This window comes from Balearica regulorum, chromosome 2 (genome assembly GCF_011004875.1).
Source record: "Balearica regulorum gibbericeps isolate bBalReg1 chromosome 2, bBalReg1.pri, whole genome shotgun sequence".
Classification (NCBI taxonomy): Eukaryota; Metazoa; Chordata; class Aves; order Gruiformes; family Gruidae; genus Balearica; species Balearica regulorum.
Window position 1 is genome coordinate 32,739,802 of NC_046185.1, and position 26,470 is coordinate 32,766,271.

Sequence of the window (26,470 nt, forward strand, 5' to 3'; positions counted from 1 at the left end):
AGAGTTTCAATTTACTTAGTCTTCACCATGTGCTGCTCCGTACCAGCGCTGCTGCTGGGAACTCCTCCAAGCATTAGAAGTCCATATTTACATAAACTTTTCTTTTAATAAAACACATTAAAAAAAAAAAAAGCATTACGACTGACCCCCCACATACAACACATGCAACACAACAACACTGGCAACTTCTAGTTGGTTCTGTTCCATCTTTAAGTTTGTTGGTTCACAATCATCCTTTCTTTCTTCCAAATACACTATTTTGTCCAGCACATTCCCTTCAGCCCCTGCTTCATTTAATTTTTGCTCTTAAACTGCAGAGGATCTTTATCAGAAATCTTTTAATCAAACAAAGCTTCTCTACTGCATGTATTTTCTCTTTCGATTGTGTCATCTCACAATTAAAGAATTCCAATGGTTGTTTAACTCCCACAACCCAGCCATTTTTTGTTGGTTTCCTCAAGTCATTCCCTCCTTTCCCTCCATAGAAAATTTGTTTTTTACTAATAGAAAGACTATCTTTGTCCTCTCAACTTACCTTCCTACTCCTTGTATGGTCTTGTCCTTAACATTGGAGACTGAAGTGCCCATTCTCTTCAAATTCCAGTTGTTTCACCAACTTCACATCACATTCTTTACCTCCTTCACATTCTTGCCAACCCTTTCGATTCCCCTAAAACAGGTTTTTCCAGCTCCATCTCTTAAGTCTATAACCATACTATAACCTCTTCCATCTGAAAAATCCTAATAATCCTTGTGTGATCAACAGGTCCTGCTAGGCCCATACTGAGAGAGCCTCCACAAGAAACCTGGAGACTGTCTAAAGAACACATCAAGGCCAATGACTTGTACTTAGTCAGGTAAGAGAGAGATGGGTGCTGTGTGAGCACAATAGCAGAGTATAACAAAACATGCTGCTTTGGTATGCAAAGCATTTGCTTAGAAGATAAGCAAGTACTTGCTTAATTTGAACTAAGAAGAGCTATAAAGGTTAAAGTCAAATTATTTGACTTAGGAAGCATGTAAGGTAAGCAATATATAATCAATGTGACTAGATAACCCAAGGGGAGTTTGAGATCTTTTGTGGGTTAGAACCATTTAGGGCAACCTATACCTAGGTAACCATACCAGTAACGCCATATACAGCTGAAGTTACCTAGATAACTCTATCAGAAGCATCAAATTTAGTTACAAAAAGAGAAAACAGGGACCAATGGAGAAAAAATTAGAGGCAGGTTGCTTATTTGGGAGTTAAGTGGGCAGAAGAGTGATGAAAACAGGCCCAGAAAATGGAGCAGGAGAGGTTGGGAGGAAAACGGAGAAAAGTGATTAAAAAAAAAAAAAATCAGTCAGTGATTAACAGGGAGTGGGATTTTCTGACAGTAGAAGCATAGATGCCTACAAGCAGTAGCGAAGCTGATTCGTACACCAAAGACTACTAGGAGACTTGAGCAGCGGGGGAAGGTGGTGGTGAAATTGACTAGAGGTAAAGTCCGTGAGGTTGTAAACAGTGTCTGAAAGGCTTAGTACGAGTGGGTCGAGCAAGGAGGGACAGAACTGCATTCTCATGCTACATGGTGTTAGGAGGGAGGTGTGACAGAGCTGTAATTCATACTTGTGCATAACTTGTAAGACTTAAGAGTGAAAAACTAAAAATCACTAGTTTTGTGTCACTAAAAAAGCCATCCATCCCCATGAGTTCTTTCAGAATCTCCTTCTTCCTCACAAACTTAAGCCATAGTTTTTCTTCACCTTATACAGCTGTCATCCAATCTGATACTCATTTTTATAGGAAGAAGCCTTCTTCAATCACCAATGATATCTAAAACATATCTACATCTACTGCTGCTTGTTGCTGTTGTAGAGCAGTGGTTTCTGTTGCCTTATTTGTACTCATTAATTTGTTGTCTCTTGAGTATTTTAAGACAGCAAAGGGAAGAGGCGAAACTATTCAGCCTTTTGTGCTAAGAGGGAACATCCTATCACAATTGGCTTGTGGTCTGTGGCAGAGGCCTCTTTCTTTTATTTCCACAAACTGCAGGAAATCATGCCTAATGTTTTAATCCTTTAAGTCTTTTCACTTTTACAAAGAAAAAAAATATGGTTGCAACCACTTCTGCATATTCTGTAACTTTTTAATCTACTTGATATCTAGTTTTATCACTTTACCTCCTTTGCTGTTACTTTAACATTAGAAAATGCATCCTTGCCTACTCTGATGTTCCTTAAACATTAATTGTGTTTATAAATAAAGGATGAATTCAAAACAATGCACTTCCAAAGCTTACAGAAAAAAAAAAAAAGCAGGTGAAACAGACCAGAGACTTATAGAACAAGCACAACATAAACATGAAATAAAGTATAAATAACAACATTAAATGGAAACTTACCCTGCCTGTGGGTTCACCATCCCCAATGAGTTTTTATGAGCTGGAGATAATGACTGAATTTTGCTCCCACTCGATCCAGACGAAGATAGTGCTTTATTTGAAGAGGCACCTTGCAGTTGAAAGCAAGCATGGAAATGTAAGAAAACGTAAGATTTTGCTGTTGGAATGATACAATTCATTATATATTTTTAGTAGTGAAATTCAAAATGAGTTTTAGAAATATCAAGATATGAAAAAGCGTCAAGATCCTATGAAAAAGCAAGTATGCATATTTTCTGTACATTTCTGGAAACAATTGAAACCGTTCTATTCTAGTAAAAAACACTGGTTCTCAATTACTTCAGAAAGAAAAAGGAAAGAAAAGAAGTCTAGAATGGCAAAGTATGTAACAAACAGAATACATTTGATATCTGAAATGAGGTAAGACCAGTGCTTGCGTAATTATAATAGACATGGCTTGACTATGTTTTTTCACCAATTCATGATCATATTCATACAAATTGTTACAGAATTAAGCAACAGAAAAATCTCAGGTGAGAGAACAGTATTAGATACAATTTTGCATTTTGCATAATCACGCAGAATGATTCTGCAGATTCAACTCTGAAAAAACCCCCTAGTTTGACCTGATACATAAACCACAAAAGGATTCTATGTGCTAAAGAGTTTTATTGGCTGCTAATCAGTGCCTCCTTCAACTGTGCTTTAAATGAATTTTTACAAACCACTATTATCAATTTCAACAATAAAGTACATAGCCATCATATATACAAGTCAAAAAAATCAGGTCACAAAATCAATTTAATTTCATAATACAATTTTTTTTTAAAAAAAATTGTATTACGAAAACCAGACGTCATCTTGTCCACTCATGTAACTTGGAGCTCCTCCTATAGTTTTTTTACTTCATCAGTTTAAATCAGTGTGCAATGCTGTAGAAACCCTTCCAGCCATTAAAATTATACTACTTTTACTGTATAGTTTGAGAACTAATATTTAGAAAGGAAATGGAAAATTCATAACACTCATTTCATACCTACAACAGTTTTGCTAACACCACTTGGCTGTGGTAAGCGTGATGATGATGATGGTGTTGATCCTACAGAAGGCATCTTCTTAAGTGCAGCAGGTTTGTACTGTAACAAAATACAACCTAGAAATTTAAGCAATTAAATCAAACTATCTATATAACATGAGAGGCAATTATCTCAGGTACTGTGGGAAAACAATTATTGCCTACTAGGGAAACTGTTTCTGGTATGGAATCATATCAATGGTCTCCACTAGTCTACTTTCTTATACATGCAGATGATTCCAGTAGGAAGGATTATCTAACTTTACTTGGTGGTTTTGTTTTTTCATTTAGCTGTATGTCTTTTTGTATTTTCTGCTTTTCTATAGCTTTTCTCATCTTTTTCCATAGTTGTCTTGTGAGCTTAACATTATCACCTCATTACCAGTTAATTTTAAAAAGAATATTCAAGGGTAGGATCATTTTTTTTTCTTTCAAATTTTACTTTTCACCTGTGTGCTCTGGAAAAGTCCCAACACTGATTCAGAATACAGTGCAAGAATCACTAAGTAACTGCTTGTGTCTGTTTAACTCTTCACAGCTTCCAGAAAAGAGAACGTTACTACCCAATGAAAACACTCCTACACTTTAATCCTGCATTTGTTTCCATTGTAGGTTAACTGCTGCAGCTCTTACCTTAATATGCCTGAATTCCTTTAAGCCCAAACATTGCTGTCAGTTGTTCTGTAGTCATGCACCTTTGTTTGTCCACTAAAGGAATGGTCTTGAATTGGATTCAGAAAACTTGTGCAAAAGAAATCCAACTTTCTTTACAAACACTGCATCTCTACTTCCTGCTGCTACCCTTACCTGTCATTTTCACAAATCTCTGGATTATGTTTATGACGGTTTTTGGCTTTGCAATTGCTGCTATTTGATTTATGGATCTCTGCAACTCTTGTAAGAATGCAAAAACCTCTTCCATGCTTAGTGTTTAATTTCAGTCTAGCACAAATAATAAAATTAAAGAATAAAATCATTAATTCAATTTAAGAGCAACACACTTTAACAAGCTTGATTTGATGTTGAATTGAAGTTACAAATTAAGAAAAATGTTGTACTTCACCTGTGTTCGAGTAGGAAGCTTCCCTTTGGTATCAGCTGCCAGTTTCCCCTTATTAGTAATACGTGCTGCTTGTTCCTTACAGAAATTGATGTGTCTATCAGCTGCATTTTCATTAAATCTCCTCTGACAATACGGACACTGAATGTAATCTTAAACAGAAAAACCTAACATTAATAACCTTTTTTTAAAAAAAATCAAATGTTTTAAAGTCTTTCAAAGACCAGCCCCACCCCCCAAAAAATTAATGCCTCTTGAATCTGAAAATGAAATACATATTTCTGGGGAAAACAACATTGTTCACATGTAATATAAAAAATGTTTCTTGTTTGACAGATGATAATGAGAAGAGTGGTTGAGTATCAGAAATAACCTAAGTGAAATCACAAACACCTTGAGATGCACTATTCAGCAAAGAAGGTGGCCAAAGAGTATAGGGACATGGCAGGGATATCAGATGGAAGGAAATGGAGAAGAGGCTAAACGACACAGTTCGGTTTGTTCAAAACATGAAAATGCATTAAAGCCTTTCCCATACAAATAGCAAGAGACGACAAAATCTATTTCCTCTGGCAGTTTTGAAATGACTGAGAAATACTAAATGCAATACTGCAAACAAGCATTTTAAAAAAAAAAATATCAGAAATTTAACCAACAAAAAAGGATCTGAGGAAATCCAGCCGAAATTAGGAGATATCAATAGAGACACGCAAAACAGGACAATTGGTGGGTGTATTATTTTTCAAGATTAATTTAGTCACATTACAAACAATACTACTTGCAGAAAATATTATTACTAACATTGGGGAAAAAAACCAGAAAGGCTATGTAAACATTTAAAATACTAAAAGATCCCTCATCTGTATGCTGGAAATATACCCCTTAAAATACACTGCCCTTGGAAAGTAAAATCTTTGGACTGCAGCTTCAGACAGACATTTTAGTGTCTAGAGACATGGATGTTAAATTCCCCAGACTTCAGTATTCAAAACCATGTAAACATCAACTTCAGGAGAGGTGAACTCTGGTAAAGCAGGTTAAATAAGTATGTTCCGCCATGATTTTAGAAATGTACTGAAGAAAGTGAGGAGAGATTCAAACGTCACGTCACCGCTTCCAAGATCACAGTTAGATACTATAAAATCCAAAGTAAGATTTGGATTATATGTGACTACTCCAAATGCAGAAGATTGGCTTAAGCAGTTATCCCTTTAAATTAACAAACAATTTTGAGTAAGTCAAATGATGGCCACCAAACCATAAACTTTGACCCAAGAAGTGTGAGCAAAGGACACAGGAAGAACATAGGAATCCTTCACAGAAGCAACAGCATGGAAGTCTTATAACAACAATGACTTTTCATTTATTTTACATAAACTTTACTACTGTCAGAATACTCAAACTGTATCTTAAGAGACAGATATTACAGTTCTTTTCTTCTGAGTTTCTATATGGTCAAACCAAGATCGGCCCAAAGAAAGTTAAAAAAAAAAGCAAAATAAAAAAAGCAGCAAAATAAAGCAGCTATGGAAGCCCCTAGAAGATACGAAAAGATATTTCTAGCTGGTGCACAGCTCAGTTCCCGCAGAAGACTTTCAAATCCCACTAAAGTAAATGGATCAGACTGTAGGATTAATGTACATTCTTTTAAGAATCAGGAATTGTATCTTCATCCTTTTGCAAAATGCTTAGCACCAGTCAGCCACCTAGCTACGTGGAAATACTGTCTGTACTGTCCAGAAGAACTGTTAGGATTCGATGTAAGCTTTATAAAATACAAAGTAATCGAAATAAGTGGGCAGTACACATATGCAGTCAAGTTCAACGCAAATGGGGTGACTTCAGGTCCTTCTTAGTATAATGAGGCTATTCTGCACTACTTCTAGGGAAAAGGTGGAACAGGAGATCAAAGAACCAGCAATACTGATTGTTTGCAAGCTCAAAGCATGCAATTAAGTAGCAAATATTAATACAGAACTCTTTTCCTTTAGAAGAAAATGACTAGCACCTAGGTAGAAACAGGCATGCAAAGACAGAGCTGAGTAGGAGAGGATGGATACACACCATGATACCATGCATAATTCTCCCTCTCTCCTACACGTAAAGTGGAAAAGGAGCAAGGGTAGCTCCCCCGCTACCCTTTGTTCTGTTCTATTTGTGGGAAGACAATCCATTGGTTAATTCATGCCTTTTCATTCCTGGTTCCCTCCTTCTAAGTCTTACCCACTGCAGCAGAATGAAGCCAGGAGATTACAAACAGTAAAACTCAGCTTGGAACAGTAAAAAATGCAAAGAAGAGAAACAGAGGAACAGTATCTTTCTCTTCCCTTTACCTCCTATCTGCTTTCAAGCAGGCTGAATAGAGTTACTTCCTTCACTTCAAACTCATTTGCGGTCTCTGGAACCAAGGGAGAACCATTTTAGTCGCTCTTCAAGCTAGATTTAGTTCTGGGCTCTTCTGCTCGTAATTCAGAATCTACACAACTAGAGTATTAACGATCCTTTCCATGAGTAAGCCTTATGTTTCCTATCCACAGCATTACCTACTGGTTTTATTTCACTTTAAAATGCATATGGCATTTCAAGATAGAGTGTACTGAACGCTGAATAATATGACTTCTCTTCTTACTATGAATGCACAACTACAATCCTGACATGTTTCCTGTAGAGAAACAAGGTAGGGAACATTCACAACCTCGTTTGACCACAGATAGGCAGAAGCAAACAGATGATTTTTTCCATTTTTCCAATCTTTCTGAAAATAGCCACTGAGCTGATCGAATGGTTTAGTTCTTAGGACAAGAGAAAGAAATATATTCTCCAACCTATTATCACATCACAGAAGTTCACTGAAAACTGTATTTCCTTCTCACTAACATCAGACTGCTTGAACACTTTACCCAGCTTCAGTTCTCAAGGCACCCAAGGACTGTTACTCCCTTCTTAATACAAATCCCACGTCTCATACCCAAAACGCAAGTACCCCCCTCCATGAGGAAGGATCACATGCACACTAAAGCATACACAGCATACATGAAACTAAACATGAATTCAGCAAGAAATGGAAGAGACTACATTTGAAGAACATAGTCAACATGCATCCCTACAGTGTAAATAGGTTGTGGGTGTCCAGCACTGGCAGCTAATTACAAAAGTAGTCTGCTCTTTCTGAGCAGTTCCACTGTTGTGGACGGAAACAAGGTGTTGAAACAATGTGCCCAGCCTATGGTTTCTAAGAGGGTAGCAAGCTGCAAGTTGGCCACAACTGTCTTTGGATGCATTAAAAACAAAGTCATGGGCTTTGAAATCTACACTGGATGCTGCCCAGCCAGACCCACAGTCACAAACCAGCATCTACATAGGGATAATCAGATAGTCATCTTCAAGAACTTATGAATATTGTATTCCAATAACTTCCTTTCCAATTCAAATTTTTACAAATTAAGTTTAAAGAAAAATCTCTACAGAACTCCACTGTTTTACATACCAGGGTCATATGATGGCGGAGGTGGTGGAGGGAGTTTTCCACCATCTTTAAGATTAAGTCCTTTGGCTGCTCGTATAGTTGCTATAAATTCTTCGTGCTTTCGTCTCCAGTTGGAAGGTTTTTTGGGTGGTTCTGGCTACAAAGCCAAAAAAGAAAGAGCTTTATGCGTTTGAAGCTCTTATTTCAAGCTAAGTATGTGCCTTATTTTAGTAGACAACATTATAGTTAGATTTCTTCCAGATCCTAGTCGATCTAATGATCACGAGTTACCAGCAGAAATAAGCCTTATTATAATGCATACACAGTTTGCTTAAAATGTTCATATGGAGATTAAATTATAACATACCCGTGGCTTAAGAGGCTTTACTGTGGGAATGTCAGTTCCTTCTGCTCTCTGTCGGCTGGAATCAAATGTCTTCCTTTTCTTGGCAGAAGTTTTTTGGCAAATGGGTCCATGCTTTTTCTACAAGTAGAAGAAAAACAAACGGAGAATACAGAACTTAGAGTTAATTTTCTTTCTAGTAGCTGGTATAGTGCTGTGTTTTGGATTTAGTATGAGAATAATGTTGGTAACACACCAATGTTTTCAGTTGTTGCTAGGCAGCTCTAGTGTCTACACTAAGTCAAGGCCTTTTCAGCTTCTCACACCCTGCCAGGTGCACAAGAAGCTGGGAGAGCACAGCCAGGACAGCTGACCCAGACTGGCCAAAGGGATATTCCCTGCCATAGAACGTCATGCTCCCTATATAACTGGGGAAGCTAGCCGGAGGCAGGATCACTGCTTAGGAACAGACTGGGCACCAGGTGTGGGTTTTTTTCATGGGTGGTGAGCAATTGTATTTATGCATCACTTGTTTCATATATATTATTATTATTCTCTTCCTTTGTTATACAATTAAACTGTCTTTATTTCAGCCTGTGAGGTTTTTTCTTCTCCATTCTCCTCCCCATTCCCTTGGAGGGGAAGGTGTGAGCAAGCAGCTGTGTGATGCTCAGGTACCGGCTGGGGTTAAACCACGACCGTTTTGAAAACATAAGTTATTACCATGTTATTTCCCTCTTTCTTGATATCCCAATCAGCAAACAAGGTCAAACTCTTGATGGAGTATGATCAGACTGCTCTCACTCAAATATTTATGCTATACTTTTAGAATGGAACTACAGGAATTCATAAATGCATATATATGATCACAAAAACTTGGGCAACGAGGAAGAAAAATAGGAGGCATCTGCATTTGCTTCTTGAAAATAAAAATTTGATGATAAATAGGCAGCATTTGCATTGAGTGGTGAGACAAATCAGAAGTGTCTGAAACCCTTTTCATATTTAAGGACAGACCAATTTCTATTAGGACTGGAAAAAACAGTATTTTGAAGATGGCTAATAAAACACCTCATTTACTAGCTGAGACTGCATGATGCTAAGGCTTACATCTGCAGAGGTAAAGAATGACTCTGTGAGCCCAGAGAATATACTTTTAGAACATGTAATTTCAGAAAGTGATGGTATACTGAAACAAAATTAACCTCCTTCTAAGGAGCTTCAAAACTGAGACAACTGGAATTTATAATTATTTGGGGGGCAGGGGGGGAACAACCCGCAAAAAAACCCCCACCAAAACCAAGCATCTAGATCTACTTTAGTTAGCTATAGTTACCACTGCTCAACTCTCATACCAACTTATCAGATCTAAAAGCCAACAGTGCTCATACCACTTACCAGTGCTGCTGGAAAGAAAGTCCTTCCACAAATCCTACATGGCAACAGATCTCCAGTTTGCACTGTAACCTCACCTGAAAAAAAACCCCACAAACATACTTCTATAAGAAAATTCATTTCCATTTGTGATAAAAATGTCTTCCTAGATTGCTAATCTCATTTACTTAGCAATACTAAAAGTTGTTACTGTAAAAGTATACATTCTTTGAACTATGCAGAGATTGTACAGATCACAAAGGAAAAGTTGTATACAAGTCCTTACATACTTGTGGAAGCAGTCAGGCCCATTAACACGTAAGCATCAATTCTGATAATTTACAATATGAAATTCTGCACCTTTAAAGTGATGCCTATATGTCAGCATGCAAATGACGGATTCACTGTAAGTCACAATGACAGCCCAAACACACACCAAGAAAAATGATATTTAGTGGGCATTTCTGTGTCTTTGGAAGAGAATCACCTGTTACAGCATCAAATATAAGTCACATTCCATCACATTTTTCTCTACTAAGTTAAACTATTCCACTTTCCCTTGTAAAGAAAAAATCTTTACTGCTATTTTAACTACATATTTTATTCAGATTATTACTGACAGTTTACAAAAGCAGTTCTGATGTTGCTATTCAAGCATTAATAACAAAAATGTAAATGGTATACTTTACATACAACAGATTCACAGAACCAAAAGAGACCAACAAATCAAGGTATCCAAGCCTACACAAGCAAACATGTTCCTATAGTACACATGAGGCAGTGGAGTCATGGTGGAGATGAAAAACTCCACAGGGTTTCCCAATAACAGGCATCTATTCTATTTAGTACTGTACCAGAGATACAGGGATATTTTTGCATCACATACACATCAATAAAGCAGCAGGAAGTTTGTATTAAGTTTGAGACTTATTAGTTGCTTTCTCTGTATTCAGTCTGACTATTGCAGACAATAGAGCTCCCTCTATTTATACAAAGTTAAAACAAATCCACTTTGAATTGACTTGCATTTTAGGCAAACCAGCAGCTTAAACTAATGAAGTTATGAACATAGCAACGTTCGATGACTTGATCAGGTTTTGTTCCCAGTTCCCCAGTGGAAAACAATCTTCCATCTAAACATACATACTTGTCAATTAACTGTAGGACCAGTCCTAAAGGAGATGAATAATTGAACAAAATGTTTCATGGCAAACCAATGTAGATTCAGGTAGCCATAGTTCGCACTGAAAAACTTTTTTCCAAATGTAAAGATTAAAATTGAGTGAGATTTCTAGTACCAATATGTAACTATTAGGTCTATTTCTGTATTTTTAAATTGTTTTTGTGTAAATATACTACAGAGCACAATCGATTTTGAGAATCACAAATCATATGCAAAGCATTCTGCAGTTTAAAACATTTATGTTCACATCTATTCGTATGTTCATATTTATACACCTGGTCCACATAGACATGAATAGGCCCGTGTCACGGTATAGCAGGACTGTATTGACAGTAACTGAGTTGTACAACTGAAGCCATAATCAAGCTTCCTTTTCTGTCATCTAAATGTATGTGTGTTTAGATGCACACATGTAGGGGGGAAGTAGGAAAGATAGAAAACACAGATAAATCTTGGTTTTCTTCTATTCTTGCATCTGAATTATACTTGCATGTTATCAACATTTACTAGGATTTTTTTTTTTATTGTTAACTGTATTTTTTCAATCCTTATTTTAAGCAATCATGTCTGATTTTTTTTCCATAGGCCTGTTTTCTTAAATCCACATGCCTGAACATAACGTTAATCACAAGTAATAACGGGCACACGGGTTATACATAACTTAGATGGCTGGCACCTCACCATTTTCCTCAAGGGTAAGCAGCAATGGTTGTAAGCTCTTCTCAATTATCCCACTCAAAAATACAAGGTATGCACAAATTATTTTTTTATTTGGTTCATTACTTCATTCTTCAGTGTTCTCAGCACTCTTAATAATGCTAACAGACATCACTGCAAACTCACTTCTGCTAAAGAATTCAATTTTTATGACGTTATTCTAATAAAACTCAGCTTTGCAGAAACAAGCAAGAGAAGCATTCCATGGAAACACAAAGTGACGCTGTTTGTGTCTAAGAAATTAGCTGAAATAAGTCAGAACTAGTGATCTTGAAATCAGTTGTATAGCGTAAGATTAAGAATTTGACTGAAACAAGAATTCTTTCAAATATCTGCCTTAGTAAAGGAAGAAAAGCTACATTTTCCACCATATTCTTCTGTTTGCTGAACTCTGGAATTCGAGCTTGTGTTTAAATTCACCATTAAAAGAAGTAGACTTGATAGATGCTCACCTGATAGAGCAGTATTTACATATGACATACCAATGCATAACAAATGCCAATTAGCACTCACTGTAGCCACAGTTACAGAGCTGGATTTCCTTACAGCATTCCTAACCCTCCTCTGCTGCTGGCAGGTACTCAATCACATTTGCCAAGAGCTATTTCTACTGCAAAGGCCTCCTTCCCCCAATACAAATCACTGACCCAAAACACAAAATCGTTAGTTTAAAAAATGAAAGTTCATTAAGTTTTGTTGAAAATAGGAAGCCTACAGCCTTTTATATTTGCACACTTATCCCTTCAATCTCTTAACCAGTCCTCTGTGAATTTCCTTTCCTTTAAGGCAACCGCCCCCCCCCAAAAAAAAAAACCCAAAACAAAACAGCCAACAACATAAAACAAAACCCACCACAAAACACCCCACCACAAACAACACAAAACCACAAAATCTTAATGTTTCTCTCTAGGAGCCCATGAGCCTTCCTTTACGGAAGGATTAGCAATGTCATTAACATGAAATCTGGTAATTTTAAAATAAAGCATGGGAATAAAATTGTGAAAGTTGGAAAGGAGTTGGTTTGGGGTTTTTTTATTTGTTGGTTTTTTTTTTTTAAAAAAAGGCATTCATGCATGATATCTAATGCCCTCAGTAAACCTGTTATTTACATAGCTTCTGCAAAAATGAACAAAGGCAGAGGAATTCTTACATTTTTAGTAGTAATGTAAAAACTTAGTATTTCTAACGCCAGCAATAAATAGGATAACTTTTTTCAATGAAATTATTTTGGCTGTGGTTTTCCAGCATAATGACTATAAAATTCAGTAAAAATGGAAAAAAAACCCCCTTGGTCTGATAAGTCACCCCACCTAAATGATTTTAGTCTGATAAAATTAAAGCAGAACAAACAAAAGCAAAGTCTCACTTTCAAAAACTTTTGGATTTCTTAAAAAAAAAAGTCATGGACTGACTGAATCTTGTTCCTCTGATCAAAATTTAACAGAAATGCGTTACTAAATAGGGATGTACTGGGCAGGGGGTGAGGAGGTAAAAAACAGGGAACACTCAAATCAAGAAACAGAATAAGGATGTGCTTGCAAATGTGTCTGAGAATAGAAATGGGTAGTAAGACGGTGTCATAGCAATTTTTTCAGTCTTCTTGAAGTCTAGCAACAATGCAGGGATTGCCCTCGCTTTGGTTATACAATCACAGAAGACAAGATCCAGCAGCAACACTTCTTTTTCCTTTTACCATCTTTAATACCACTAATCATCAGCAGTTCACATGCCTGTATTAAACATGAATGACTATAGTTAGCTTAAAAAAGACAGAAAACCAGTAATTATTACTGTTTATCTAATCTAAACACAGTTAGGGAAAAGAGAAGTATGTTCAAGATGGTTATGTGAATACCAAAGGAAGAAGTATTTGAGTTGAAATGATGCCAAAACTATGATATACAGCTTTACACTCTATATTTCTACTGTCTGCCTGAGACCAGGTCTCAAATAAATACACAGAGTTCAACCTGGTAAGATGCTGGGCATCTGAATTAAACAACTAGATTGGGAGTTTTATTAGCAGCACTACAATAATCTCACCACTTTTGTTTCTAAACTGTCCCTGTCAGAGCTCTTCCTCCTCCAGCTACTTGCAGAGTACAATCATCTTCAAATTTTTTTTTCTACCTGCAAATGACTAAGTTATTGCACACATTCCTTTTGAATATGATCACAGTTCAAGTACCCATACTTTCTGTTCTTGAAGTTTAGTTGTGAAGTTCGGATGGACCTCAAAGTCTGACAGTCTCCCAGATGTAGCATAGTGCTTTCAATACTCTTATAGATGAGTTTAGACTTCCTTGAAACCCAGGTTTCCAGAGAACAACTTTTTTTTCTTTCTCTCCTCTGACATTCAAATACAGCAACTGATTACAGTGCAAAGTGCAATCTGTCAGTCCTCAGATTTCTCTCTCTCAGTACAATGTGTGGACCCATCAATACATACAATTTTGATCTGACACATTCACAGGCATAATGCTAGCTCTTGCTGTCATGTTTACAAATTAAGCAGTTGTGCAAATAGACCCCACACCTAGAGGGAGCAGAAGTCTTCAGTGTTACTAAACAGCTAGGAATTGAAGTTTTGTTACAGTTTTCTCTTTTGGTGAGCTTTGTATATCCAAGTACGTGTCTGCACTAGATATAAAGTACAGAATGCTTTAAAGAAACAAAACTGCATTTAGTATTTTTTTGTGTTGTAAAATCTGTTTGACTGCCCTTCAAAACCTTTTATTTGTATTTACTGTCACAGTAGTGACAGTACTAAACAACTTTGGCCGGACAACTGCAATAATCAGAACCATCAAGCCTCACTGAATTCAAACTTGCAGAAACACTCTGGTATGATTTCCAGCCTTGAGATTAAGTATCTATTTGAAACCAGCAAGTCATCTGTAACTGTTGAAAGCTATTACCTGAAATGTGCTTGCCAAATTCTTCTGCAAAACTGTATTTATTGCTTTTAGCATAGCTCCCCCCTCATCCCCCCAAACAGGGTATTTTCCACTTAAGAGCTCCATGTATATACTTCAAGTAGAAAAAAGCACAGTGCATTCCCCACATTAATTGGAATCTATATCATCAAGCCACAGCATCTAGTTCTTTGGGGACTGTCAGTCTCCAACATATGTCCACTAATCAGTACTGACTGGGTTATATTTTTCAATCAGCACATTCAGTAACAACAGTGGAAAAGACTAATGACAAATACCATAAACAAGAGTCACCTAAAAATGACACCGCTGCAGTGACATAGGTAGGGAACACTTCTTTGAACAGCCAAATACAATTTAGAGCATTAACTTTTAAAAAGTAATTTTAAAGACCATCAAATAAAATAATGAAAAGGTGAATGTATAAAAGTAGAAAAAAGTATACCAATAATGGTGTAAATTTTGCAAGTTTTCATTATTTTGCCAAAAGGAATTCTGAAATGCAAATGAAAGTCAGACAAATATGTCATACTGCTTAACAACAGGCTGTACTTGCCATACTTTGGTAAAGTCTGCTTGATAACGGCTGGTGTGCATGATTTACCCCACCAAGCAGATCCCTTCTCACCTATGCTATTCGGCAGTTTGCAGGACGAGTTAGAGAAAGGAAGAGGAAATCATAGTAAGTTCTGTTTCTTAGTATTCAACCTTTCACATACTTTGAAATTTTTACACAATTAGGTTATCTGCAATTGTGTAAGAAACAGCAAACCAATCTGCTTTTAGCTATCTACCCCTAATTTTAGAGGAAAGCCTCATAAATTCTTTTCTACTTCTGTATTGACAATGCAGTCTGATCTTGTATAAACCTGTCACTTCTGTTTCCAAAAGATAACAAAAAGCAGCATAACTTCCATTCCTTCAAGCTGAAAAGCTTCAGATTTTCATAGTACCTCTGCATGTTTTTATACCAGCTCTTCAGTCTGACAATGCAAGTGCACTACATTTGCCAAAATTAGCTATTGCATGGAACATGAGACTGATGACGGTGAGTTCTGCATCACTTCCTTGTGAATAACGTATCAAGGAGAGCCCCACTGCCTCTAAGTGACAACCTGGAGGAGGATGCTGTGAAGGTTTTTTGTGACTGAAAAATGAATTGCACGCATTCAAGAATGGTTATAATGGCAGCATATGCAGAACTCTCATTGCGGTGTACTCCCCTTTTCTGTAACTGTCCTTCTTTCCTCCCTTCCTCACTCGAGCGTAACTTTTAATCTGAAAACATGTCAATTTCACACTACACACCCTTAAAAATAACCAGCTCTCCTGGACTCCTCTTCTAGGGCTGTATCTCACAGGAGTCTTCCAAGCAGATCCCTAAACAAGTGAAAGCTTGCTTTCCTGAAATCCAGGCTTGAGATCCTGCTATATACTCAGCCTCCTCCTCTCAGAATTCTCAGTTCAATCATCCCATGGTCACTGCAGGTAAGACTGCCCTGACCTTCACATCTCACGTGTTTATAGGTGTGAAGTCCAGCAGGAATACTTCCCCTTGTCAGCTCTTCAACCACCTGGGTCAGGAATTTGTCATCAACGCATACCAGAAGTCTCCTAGATTGCTTGTGCCTTGCTGATTTGTCCCTCTAGCAGGTATCAGGTGGTTACAGTCCCTCATGAGGACCAGAGCCTGTGAGTATGAGGCTGCTTCCAATTACCTGAAGGAGGCCTCATCATCTTCCTGATCAGGTGGTTTGTACCCCACAACACTTACCACATTGGTCTGCCCACTAACCCTGATCCATAAGCTCCAACGAGGCTCCACATCAAAGCTCTATGCATTCTCGCTGCAATCTCACATGAAGGGCAACTTACCCCCTTGCTGTCCAGCTGGTTCTTCCTGAAGAGCCTGTATTCATCCACCACAACACTGCAGTTCTGTGAGCTGTCCTACCACCTACGCATGATCCTAACAAGATCGAAGCCCTGCAACTGCATGCAGCCCCCCAATTCCTCCCATTTGTTCCCACACTGTGAGTGTTGATATACAGGCACTTTAGAGAGGCACTCAGATGTGGTAATTATCCAGAAAAATCTATGAGAGCTTCCCCTGTAATGCGTATGGAAACACAACAAAATCAAAGGCAAATACACATCACTATTTGATAGACCTGGCTTCCAAATAAGTTATCTGATCTTCTATTAACGAGCTTTAAGATCAACTAAAGCCACTAGAAAGCACGTGACCTGCAAAATCTATGTATGTGTTACACAATTCTGCTTTGGCATCATAATCTCACTATTCTCCTGTATAAGGCTACAAGGACCATGATGACTGTAAGCAGGCAGCCAAGTGAAGACCAGCCTTCTCACACTAGCCTTAAATGAAGACTGCTTTACACCAGTGGCCCTAAAAGCAACTCTGGACTTACATACGCTACTACCCAAACATAATTGGACAGAGCAATCCCAATTTAAGTCTACTTGCTTATCAGAATATTACTTGGCTAACAATAATGTGTTAAAAACAATTTTTATAATAAACTTCATTTATAATATATTGATTCCTAGTTTGCCCCCCCCTTGGAATTTCTTTAAAAAGTAAGCCCGCTCGTCACCTCCTCTAGTCAACTGTTTAACATACTCCTGGAACTAGATTTTACTGAAATGTAACAACTGCTTTTGATAACCACCACATCATGGGGGGTGTACGTACAGGTAAAATAAATTCATCTTCCCACTACATGCAACCAATTGAATTCAATTACTAGATCAATCTAGTTTCTGCAATTTAAGTTAAAAAAGTAAGAATTTTACGAAAAGTACAGAAAAGGGTGTAAAACCTATCAGTTCTAAGATGGAGAAACTAATCTGAAATACTCAAACTCCCGTCTACACATATTACTACATTTCCTTTAAAGGTGAAACATATTCTGATAGCGCACTTCCCCTATCATATCAGCCTAAACTTAGCTTTCAGAATTTTTCCTTAAGTAAAACATTTAATTTCAATTTCTTCCCCAAAACATGAACATTAATAAAAAATAAAAACATAATTGTCTTAGAAAAAGTAAATACATTGACCACAATTATAGGGTATTAAGTATCAAAATCAGATCGCTTAACAGAGGTGCAAGTATGCCTAGTGAAACATAGCAGTTCAATGCAAAGCCATATTTATCATTGTGTTTTAAAGGATACTTTTTAACTTCTTATAAAGAATATATATTAATACTGGTTTTGCATTTCAATTTTGAATAGTTTCCAGCTTGCTGATTTAAAAACAGTATTATAAAATTAATTCTTCCTTCTGTTGGACAGATAAAATACCTTGAATAAAAAAGAAGAGGCAAAAAAAAAGCTGAAGTGTTCCAAAAAGGCAGGAGCCTCTCTCAAACGGAGCTTAAGAAAATGGCTGCCAAAGTAAGGAAGCTGCTGCATGCATCCAGTGCGGCAAGACAAAGGTGAACACTAAAGGGAAATGCACATTAATTTTTGTTTTCAAAACAGAAATTTTCTACACTATTAGAGGAAAAAAAAAATAAGACTAGGCACTAGCTCATTCAGAAATTCTGTCAAAGCAACCACAAGCACTTGCTTTCAACAGTCACGTTACTAACACAAACTAGAAAGCTTGCACTGTTTGGGGTGGAGTGGGGTGTCTCAGACATTAACAGTGCCAGTGAAGGGTCCAGGGACAAATGCTATGACAGCACAGATCTCAGCTCTCAGCAGAAGATGCTATACAGCCAGCCTTATTCTTATGAGACCTCGAGGGCACACCCAAACTGCTCGGAGTCTAAATGCTTAATCACAGTAGTCCCTATTTGGCATCTGCAAGGGAAAGCTCTCGGTTTGAGACTGCAGGCTGTTTCCTGAGCAAGCAGCCACCCATTCCCTGCCAGCCACAACCGGCCTTCCCCGGCTGCAGGAGCCCAGGCTGAAGGAGAATGCAGGGGCTGGGTCAGCACTGCCATTACCTACCACAGAGAGCTGGACTCTTGGCCTTGGACACAGCTGCCCCTCTGCTCTTTACTCCTCAGGCAGGAGTAGTCCCGACCTGCTGGGATGGGCTGTGAACAAGCGTGGGAAGCGGCATTTAGTCGGCTCAAGCAGCTGTTGCCGGCATCCTCCCAGAAAAAGCAACAGACTGGAGAGAAGCTGATCAAACGCTACCATTGGACTGCTCCGGCTTAAATCAAGTCAGGAATTCAGCGCTTGGATCCCCTCCTCCACCTCCTTCAAGCAAAACACAGAGCAACAAACATGCCGATGTGACAGCTTTTTGCTTGCTATCCAGCAGTGAAAGCAACAAGCACATGTTAACCCATCAAAAATGGTACTGAGATTCAGCACGTGGTGGACTACTCAGGAAAGGATTTTTAAACTCACCTTAGAGATCACTACATTTTCAGGCACAGTCAACCTATTGCTCTAAGTATTTTCACCAGTGAATTAAATGAAAATTGAAAACCAGCCAAACGGCACACAGGCTGCAAAGTAACAAATGCTGAGCTAGTGATTTTAGATTTAACATCAAAATTGTTACTTGTCATTACAAGTGTGCACTTATTCCGTGTACAAAACTTTAAAGTTATAAATTTGATCTTCAGTTTCAATCTAGTAATATAACAATACTGATATACAAATAAAATAATAAAGCAGCAGACTTAAAAAACAAACGTAATTTTCAGAAGAAACTTCCAAGTCACACAGAAACCTACTTTGCCATTCCACTGAACGTTTAAAGTTGCACATAGTGAGAAAATGCAACTGCAACACTGGAAATATTATTTATCCTTTTAAATGTCACTAATGCAGCTCCACAAGCCAGCTAATACACACTCAACTCTCTGCATTATGGAAAGTATCATTATAAACTGGGTAGAGTTCTTTTTTTTATTAATAGCATGCTTAAACAAACAGAAATAAAACAGACCTTGCATCTATAGTACTGAGCTTCAGAAAAGCAAAGCACCAGCTTCTGAGGGCAGAAAGTCCAGGCCAAGTGTTCTGAGCCTGAGGGGTCTTCCACTGTCGTACAAACACACCAGCAGACTGCTGCCAAGGACAAAATCCTGCCCTCCACCACAACCACGTCCCTCACGCACACAACTGCCACGACCTGCTGTAGAAATCAGCTCTGGGAAATGATTTTGCTAAGCACTAACACAGAGAGGGAGCAGGCTGAGCCAGATTTCAGAAGCAGTCCATACTTCCATGTTGGATGGATATGACTCTGCAACTGTGCTTCTAAACAGAACTTTAATCTAAAATGGCAACCAGCAACATTCTTCTGAGTTGCCAGTGGAGCAATGACTGGAAAAAAGCATAATACCCAAAGAAATAATTTATTCTTGTTATTGTGTTTGCCTACATTTTTCCTGTCTTGGGGACACCTTTCTACACAAACTTCATCTCAGCCTAACCTAATGCACATCAAGAGAGACAGCTTAAAATGAAAAACTGTAAATAAAACTACTTGCTTCAAATGTTTTGAAGCAAAAAGGGAAGTATTTTATGTTGTGGCAATTTGTTTAGAGAAAGGAAAACATAGCACACAGTGACCCACAAAAATTAAACCCATTATTTTTTTCAGTTTCAAGAACTTTAGCATTCAAGGATACTGGATAACAGTGTGGAATGTGAGTGTTCACAATGCAGGGATATCTGAAGTTTTTGAAATACCCATGCTATTCTCAAATTAATCTTGAGTGTTCAGAAAGAATATTTCATATCATTGAAAAATATTTTGATAAGCTCTAAATTTTGAAAGTACTTTCAAGAAATGGTTCACAAACATGAGATTTCATCTATGATTTAGCAATTCTTCCTCCCATCCCTCCCTGTACCTACTGAAATACAAACAAAATGTAAACCATTTCCAGCAGTCATAAGTTGGACAAATTCTACTGCAAGAATGACACAGTTTTGCAGGCTTCTGCTGTTATCTGTAAATCTGCTTTCTTCCCACCCTCTGTTATGAAGGTGCAAGAGCTTATACAACACAGCTGGCATAACTGGCCTTGCTAAGTTAGCTCACAGTCAAATCAATTGATGGATGGGCTGCAGATGATATGCAGTCCCAACTGCAGTCAAGCACGTAGCTGACTCAAAATTAAAGCAAGCTTCCCCCTTCTGGACAGCCAACATATGATTGTCACAGGAATGCCATGAGAGTTGGGAATACCTGATAAAGCATTATTGCATAAGGCACTGGACACCACCTTTCAAATTTAAAAGGCATTAATAGTCATCAAAGCAAGGAGAGCAAATCAAATAAAAGAGAACCTCTTGAGATGTTGATGTCAAATCATGTTGTCAAAATTTATAGTCTTGATGAAGTCACTAGGTATCAGAACTGAGTCTGATGACTACAAAATCTACTAAAAACAGAAGACAGGTATTCAGTAAGAATTACTTCCCTTGTCCAACTGTGCTAGAAGTGATAAAGAACAAAGGGCAGTTTGGGCTCACCTCTATTTAAGTACTCAAGTTACCTCTAGTGAAGCAGAACACGGAAGACTTAATGACTGCTTTGTGATAGTTACTCAGAACAGGCCTGTATTTTTTTCTTAAGTAATATGGTTAAAGCTGCTTGCAAAACACAGTAACGACAGGGCTACCAAAATGCTCAGATAACAACCTGTAACTTCATAAATACCAAGCTGATATCTATGCTATGATGGATACTCTGGAGGGTGATGATATCTTCATTAACGTAACTGGCACAGGACGAAGTTGCAAATACTCTGTCAGCAAATACACACCTAGTCTTCACCGCACTGAATGCTTCCTTAGCATTATAAGAGTATCCTAACACCCACTTTAGCCATCTGTTTGCAGAAAAAACCCCGATGCCTGACAAAGATGCCCGCATGACTCGATGCCATTCCCACCCCGGGGCACCCGCCGCCTGCGGCGTATCACCGAGCCGCCTCACCACCATCCGAGTTCGGCTGCGGCAGGAAAGGGCCCGGCGGGGAACGGCCCCAACCCCGCAGCTCGGCTGCGAGAGCCGAGCAGCGCCCGAGACAAAGCGGAGCGAGGCCAGGCCACGCCAGGCCGGCCCTGCCCGCCGCGCCTGCTTGCCTCCTCGCCCGGCAGGGCCCCCCCAGCCCGCCGAGCTCCGCGCAGGGGCCCGCTGCCTCCCATCTTTATTTGCCACCCCGAAAGGACGCTGACCCCTTTCTGTGGCACTCCCCCACCTCAGCCCCGTCGGCCTCCAGCACTCGCGGCGGAGCGAGGCGAGGCCGCCGCGTCGCCTCAGGGGCCTCCGAGAACGGGGAAGGTGGCGGCCGAGCCCCGCAGCTCCCGCTGCCCAAGCACGCCCCGCCAAAGCACAAAGGCGCGGCGCGACCTGGCCCGCCCCGGCCCGGCCCCGTCCCGCCCCTCCCGGCTCACCCCAGGCACCCGCCGGCTGCCCCCAGCGAAGGGAAGAGACCCCCCCCCCACCGCCGCCCCTCACCTTCCAGCCCTTCCATAGCGCACCCCGACCGCCACCGGCCCCGACGCTGCTGTGGCAACGCCGCCACCTCCCGGCACGCTAACAACCGCCGCTCCCATTGGTCGGGCGGCGCGTTCGGGCGGGCCCTGACGGCCACAGCCCCGGGGCGGGCAGGCCTCTCCCGCGGTGCGCTAGCGCCGCTGTCCCGCTCCTCTGCGAGCCCGCCCTACCTCTGCGTTCCGGCCCCCTAGCCCGCCCCACCCCACCTTACCAGCCGAGACACCCACCGCCCCCCGGCAGCCGCCCGACGCAGGGAGTCCCGAGTCCCGCTCCGCCCCGCCAGGCCCAGGGGGTGCCACCCGCCCTTCGGCTGCGCCCCGCTTGGTTGGTCTTCCCAAGGGAGCAGGGCACCAGGGCTGAGCGTCTGTCTGCAAAAACCAGTCTTAACCCGACTCTGGTACAATCTGGCGTGTCGTTTAGTCCGTAACGTTGAGGTGACACTGCAATCAGGGTCTTTTTCTTCCAAGAGCAGCGCTTATACATGAAGAAGGCCGAAGTAAAACGCAGGGAAGAAATAACCGTGCTGTTGAAAAAGCAGGAGAGCAGGCCGTCCCTGGGCGCACACGGCGTGCGAGGGCCGAACTGAGGGGTGCTGGGGTGCAGCGCAGTGTGAGGCTGGAACGGGTTCCCCTTGCTCGCAGGAAAACCGTGGACAATCACAGGAAAAACACAAAAAATGGCTTTCTGGTTCATGTCCTGAAAATAATTGCAGGCAATGGATTCCTCCCCCTTTTTTCCTCCTGATGTTTCCTTAACTGAAAGAGATGCTAATATCAAATTAATATCAGAGAGTATCTCCTGCTACAGGATAACATTTGAGTAATGGATGTTTTTGGCAAAGAGTACTACTAAATAGCTGTTGACTAATGAATATGAATAATGCTTGATACATATTGAAATTCTGTTCCTTTTACAAGAGCTCTCCACATTTTTAGCTACAAAAGCATTTCAAGATTTTTTTCTTCAAGACATGATTTTAGAATTAATTCTTAAGATCTTTTATTTGTCTGTCTTGTGGCAATATGCCATGAGCAACTAATAATTTTTTTCTATATAAACTACAATAAATCTTATAGAAATTACTACTGTCTTTACAGGCACATGCAAATGATTTCTTATTCTAGACAAGTTGGTTGATACAGATTTGCTTGTCCATAGAATCACACTTACTGTCCCAATCATGGTACAGCTGGGAATGCAGCTCAAAGGAAGCAAAACAAATACATAGCCCATAAATTAAATCGGAGATTATGATCATGTAGTCTTCTCTGTATCCCCTTAGCACAGGACAAATAGATCCAGATGCTACATGCCAAACAGCCAGCATGTAAACCATGATTAATATATGATTAAAATCATCCTTTGAGACCAAAAGCTTGAATATATATGGTAATTCTAGCTGCAATTTTTCTAGGTAGTTTAGAACCATACTAAAAATGCGTTTCAGGTTTGCCTTTGATCTATAGAGTTTATGCTTATAAAATTACAGGCCATGCCAGAAGGAACTAGTTTGCCACCATGTTGCAGAGTCCTAAAGTTTGCAAATTATTCCTTAAGTCTTTGACATAAAACTTAAATGAGCCCATAGCTAGCACGCATTTGCTGTTTAACTCACCATTAGGGTAGTGTATCAGAAGTGCACTTCTTTGCATGGTATGTCAGCACTTGAACTGCAAACTCAAAACCAGAGGCCTAGGATAATTTCATCTTTCAGCAGGCGAATCCTTTATAACACAAATGTAATTTTTATCTTATGTTCTCAATTTAGTGAAGGGTTTCAATGTCCAAGTGGTGATGAGAGGTGTTCCTCAGGGGTCGATACTGGGACCGGCAGTTTAACATCTTTGTTGGTGACATGGACAGTGGGATCAACTGCACCCTCAGCAAGTTTGCTGATGACACCAAGCTGTGTGGTGTGGTCGACACGCTGGAGGGAAGGGATGCCATCCAGAGGGACCTTGACAGCCTGGAGAGGTGGGCCCGTACAAACCACATGAAGTTCAGCAAGGCCAAGTGCAAGGTCCTGCACGTGGGTCGGTGCAATCTCAAGCACGACTATAGGCTGGGTGAGGAATGGATTGAAAGCAGCCCTGAGGAAAAGGACTTGGGGGTGTTGATTGACAAGTTCAACACGAGCCAGGAATGTGCGTTTGCAGCCCTGAAAGCAAACCGTGTCCTGGGCTGCATCCAAAGAGTTGTGACCAGCAGGTCAAGGGAGGTGATCCTGCCCCTCTACTCCGCTCTTGTGAGACCCCACCTGGAGTACTGCGTCCAGCTCTGGGGGCCCCAGTACAGGAGAGACATGGAGCTGTTGGAGAGAGTCCAGAGGAGGGCCACAAAGCTGATTAGAGGGCTGGAGCACTTCTCCTATGAAGACAGGCTGAGAGAGTTGGGATTGTTCAGCCTGGAGAAGAGAAGGTCTCTGGGGAAACCTTATAGCAGCCTTCCAGTACCTGAAGGGGGCCTACAGGAAAGCTGGAGAGGGACTTTTTACAAGGCCATGTAGTGACAGGACAAGGGGGAATGGGTTTAAGCTGAAGGAGGGTCGATTTAGATTAGATGTTAGAAAGAAATTCTTCACTGTGAGGGTGGTGAGGCACTGGAACAGGTTGCCCAGAGGAGCTGTGGATGCCCCCTCCCTGGAAGTGTTCAAGGCCAGGTTGGATGAGGCTTTGGGCAACGTGGTCTAGTGGAGGGTGTCCCTGCCCGTGGCAGGGGGGTTGGAACTAGGTGATCTTTGAGGTCCCTTCCAACCGAAACTATTCGATGATTCTATATTAAAGGAGCATTTTCTTTGTTTGGTTTGTTGTTTCTCTTTGAAATTTGTGTTTATTTTTGTTCAAAACTGGGGCAGGAGATAACTTTAGCTCACTCGTCTTTGTCTACAACTTGGTGCTCACATCTGAGCTACCTGTCACATTCCCCAATAAAATCTATAGACATTTGTCTTTGTAGTTAATATTCTCTACGGGATTGAGGGTGCAATCTGCCTGGCCAAATGTAACGCCTGTTTCCGGATAAGAGACAAGTAAATAGTCAACACCTGCATTAGAGTAGTCAAATGCTACTCTAGGCTTCAGGCTGAATCTTGTACTGAAAACAGACTTAATGCTTAGTTTTGCTCTGCAAAGGTGCCATTGCTTGACTTTATCATCCCATTACTCATCTAAGAAGTGAAAGAACTAAGAGCTGGCTTACAAAACAAATGGGCAAGTGGCCATTCTGCTGCAAAGCTAAAAGTTTCTCCTGGCTCTTGTGGCTGGGGTGTAAACATTCGTTGTGTAACTATGCATATGGACAGCATACCTTAAAAGACCCCTGATGCTGAAAAGTACCTGTCTTTTAATTGTGGTGTCCATGTGAGGAACAGGGCACTAGTCCTCTGTTATCATAGCCACTGTGCCACATGAATGCCTTCATAAATTTACCTTAGCTCCATGCTGAAAAAACCCTAAGCCTGTTTAATTCTGCTGTAGACCTACTACTTCAACTGCAAGCCTGTTCTGCAATGACATTCCTATAACATTTAGGATTTTTTTTCCAAATTCTATGCTAAATTTATTAATTACTAGTTTGTACCATGTATGCTTCTGCCAACATTGATTTCTGGCTTAAATATTTTCATTATTGTTTACCTCTTTGATGTATTTATAGGCAATTATCATGCATTGTTTCAGTATTTGGCTTGTTAGCCTAAACAAAATAGGTCTTTTCTGACCTGTTCTCAGAAACTATGCTTTCCATTTCCATGATCATCATGGTACCCTTTATTTGCACCTATTGCGTGTTAGTTCAGAATCCTAAACTGTCCCTCAGAGGTGATCTTAACTGCATTGCTTAGAGTTCTTCACCTCTGCTGGGAGTATTTCTGCTAATTCATCTTAGGTTACATGTGCTGTGTTATGGTAAGCTTGTAGGCACCAGTATATATTTAGCTCCTTTTCCATATCAGTTGTTTTGCAGAGGCAGCAATGATGATAGGAATTTTTGCCTCTAAAGAGTAACACAGTCTGAACACTTTCTGTTCAGAATCTTCAGTATCTCTGAGAAGGACCAAGAAAATACGGCCCTGAATGCAAAAGTCCCATCTTCCTCGCTCGCCCTTCTTTTAAAGAATTGAAATACAAACACTAACATAGATATGACTACCTGTGACCAAATTCCAGAAGGAATTCCAAAGGAGAGAGGTAAAAGGTAACCTGCAGTAATATCTCAGACATTAAGCAGGAGTATAGAGATGCCACCTAAATTCAGATGCAGTTTCTAAAAAGACTCAGGTCTCTTTCTGCTGGCCAATAAAGAGACTTTTTTCAGTTTTAGTTGGTAAAAAAGAGGAGTCTGCCCACAAGGTTAAGTTGTGAGTGGTAAGTAATGAGTTTGTGACAAATTGTGAAGACCCATTTTCCTTACGGTTTGTGTGCA

The 26,470-nt window shown here is 39.9% G+C and overlaps 1 protein-coding gene across 4 annotated transcripts in view; it reads right to left on the reverse strand.

Annotated features, from left to right (window-relative positions):
* The window catches only part of ZC2HC1A (zinc finger C2HC-type containing 1A), a 36,612-nt gene extending 13,998 nt beyond the window's left edge, over positions 1-22,614 (reverse strand). For 2 of the 4 annotated variants that reach the window (XM_075743843.1, XM_075743842.1), the window contains exons 1-7: positions 22,348-22,614; positions 9,730-9,803; positions 8,356-8,472; positions 8,010-8,145; positions 4,526-4,674; positions 3,424-3,523; positions 2,388-2,496 (exon numbers count right to left, since the gene is read on the reverse strand). In XM_075743843.1, the coding sequence (XP_075599958.1) occupies positions 2,388-2,496; positions 3,424-3,523; positions 4,526-4,674; positions 8,010-8,145; positions 8,356-8,472; positions 9,730-9,803; positions 22,348-22,531 (869 nt within the window). In that variant the 5' untranslated portion in view covers positions 22,532-22,614. Of the gene's footprint in view, positions 1-2,387; positions 2,497-3,423; positions 3,524-4,525; positions 4,675-8,009; positions 8,146-8,355; positions 8,473-9,729; positions 9,804-22,009; positions 22,194-22,347 lie in introns of those variants that run through there. The other 2 variants (XM_075743845.1, XM_075743844.1) reach the window with 2 other exon arrangements.
* Between the last annotated feature and the right edge of the window lie 3,856 nt (positions 22,615-26,470).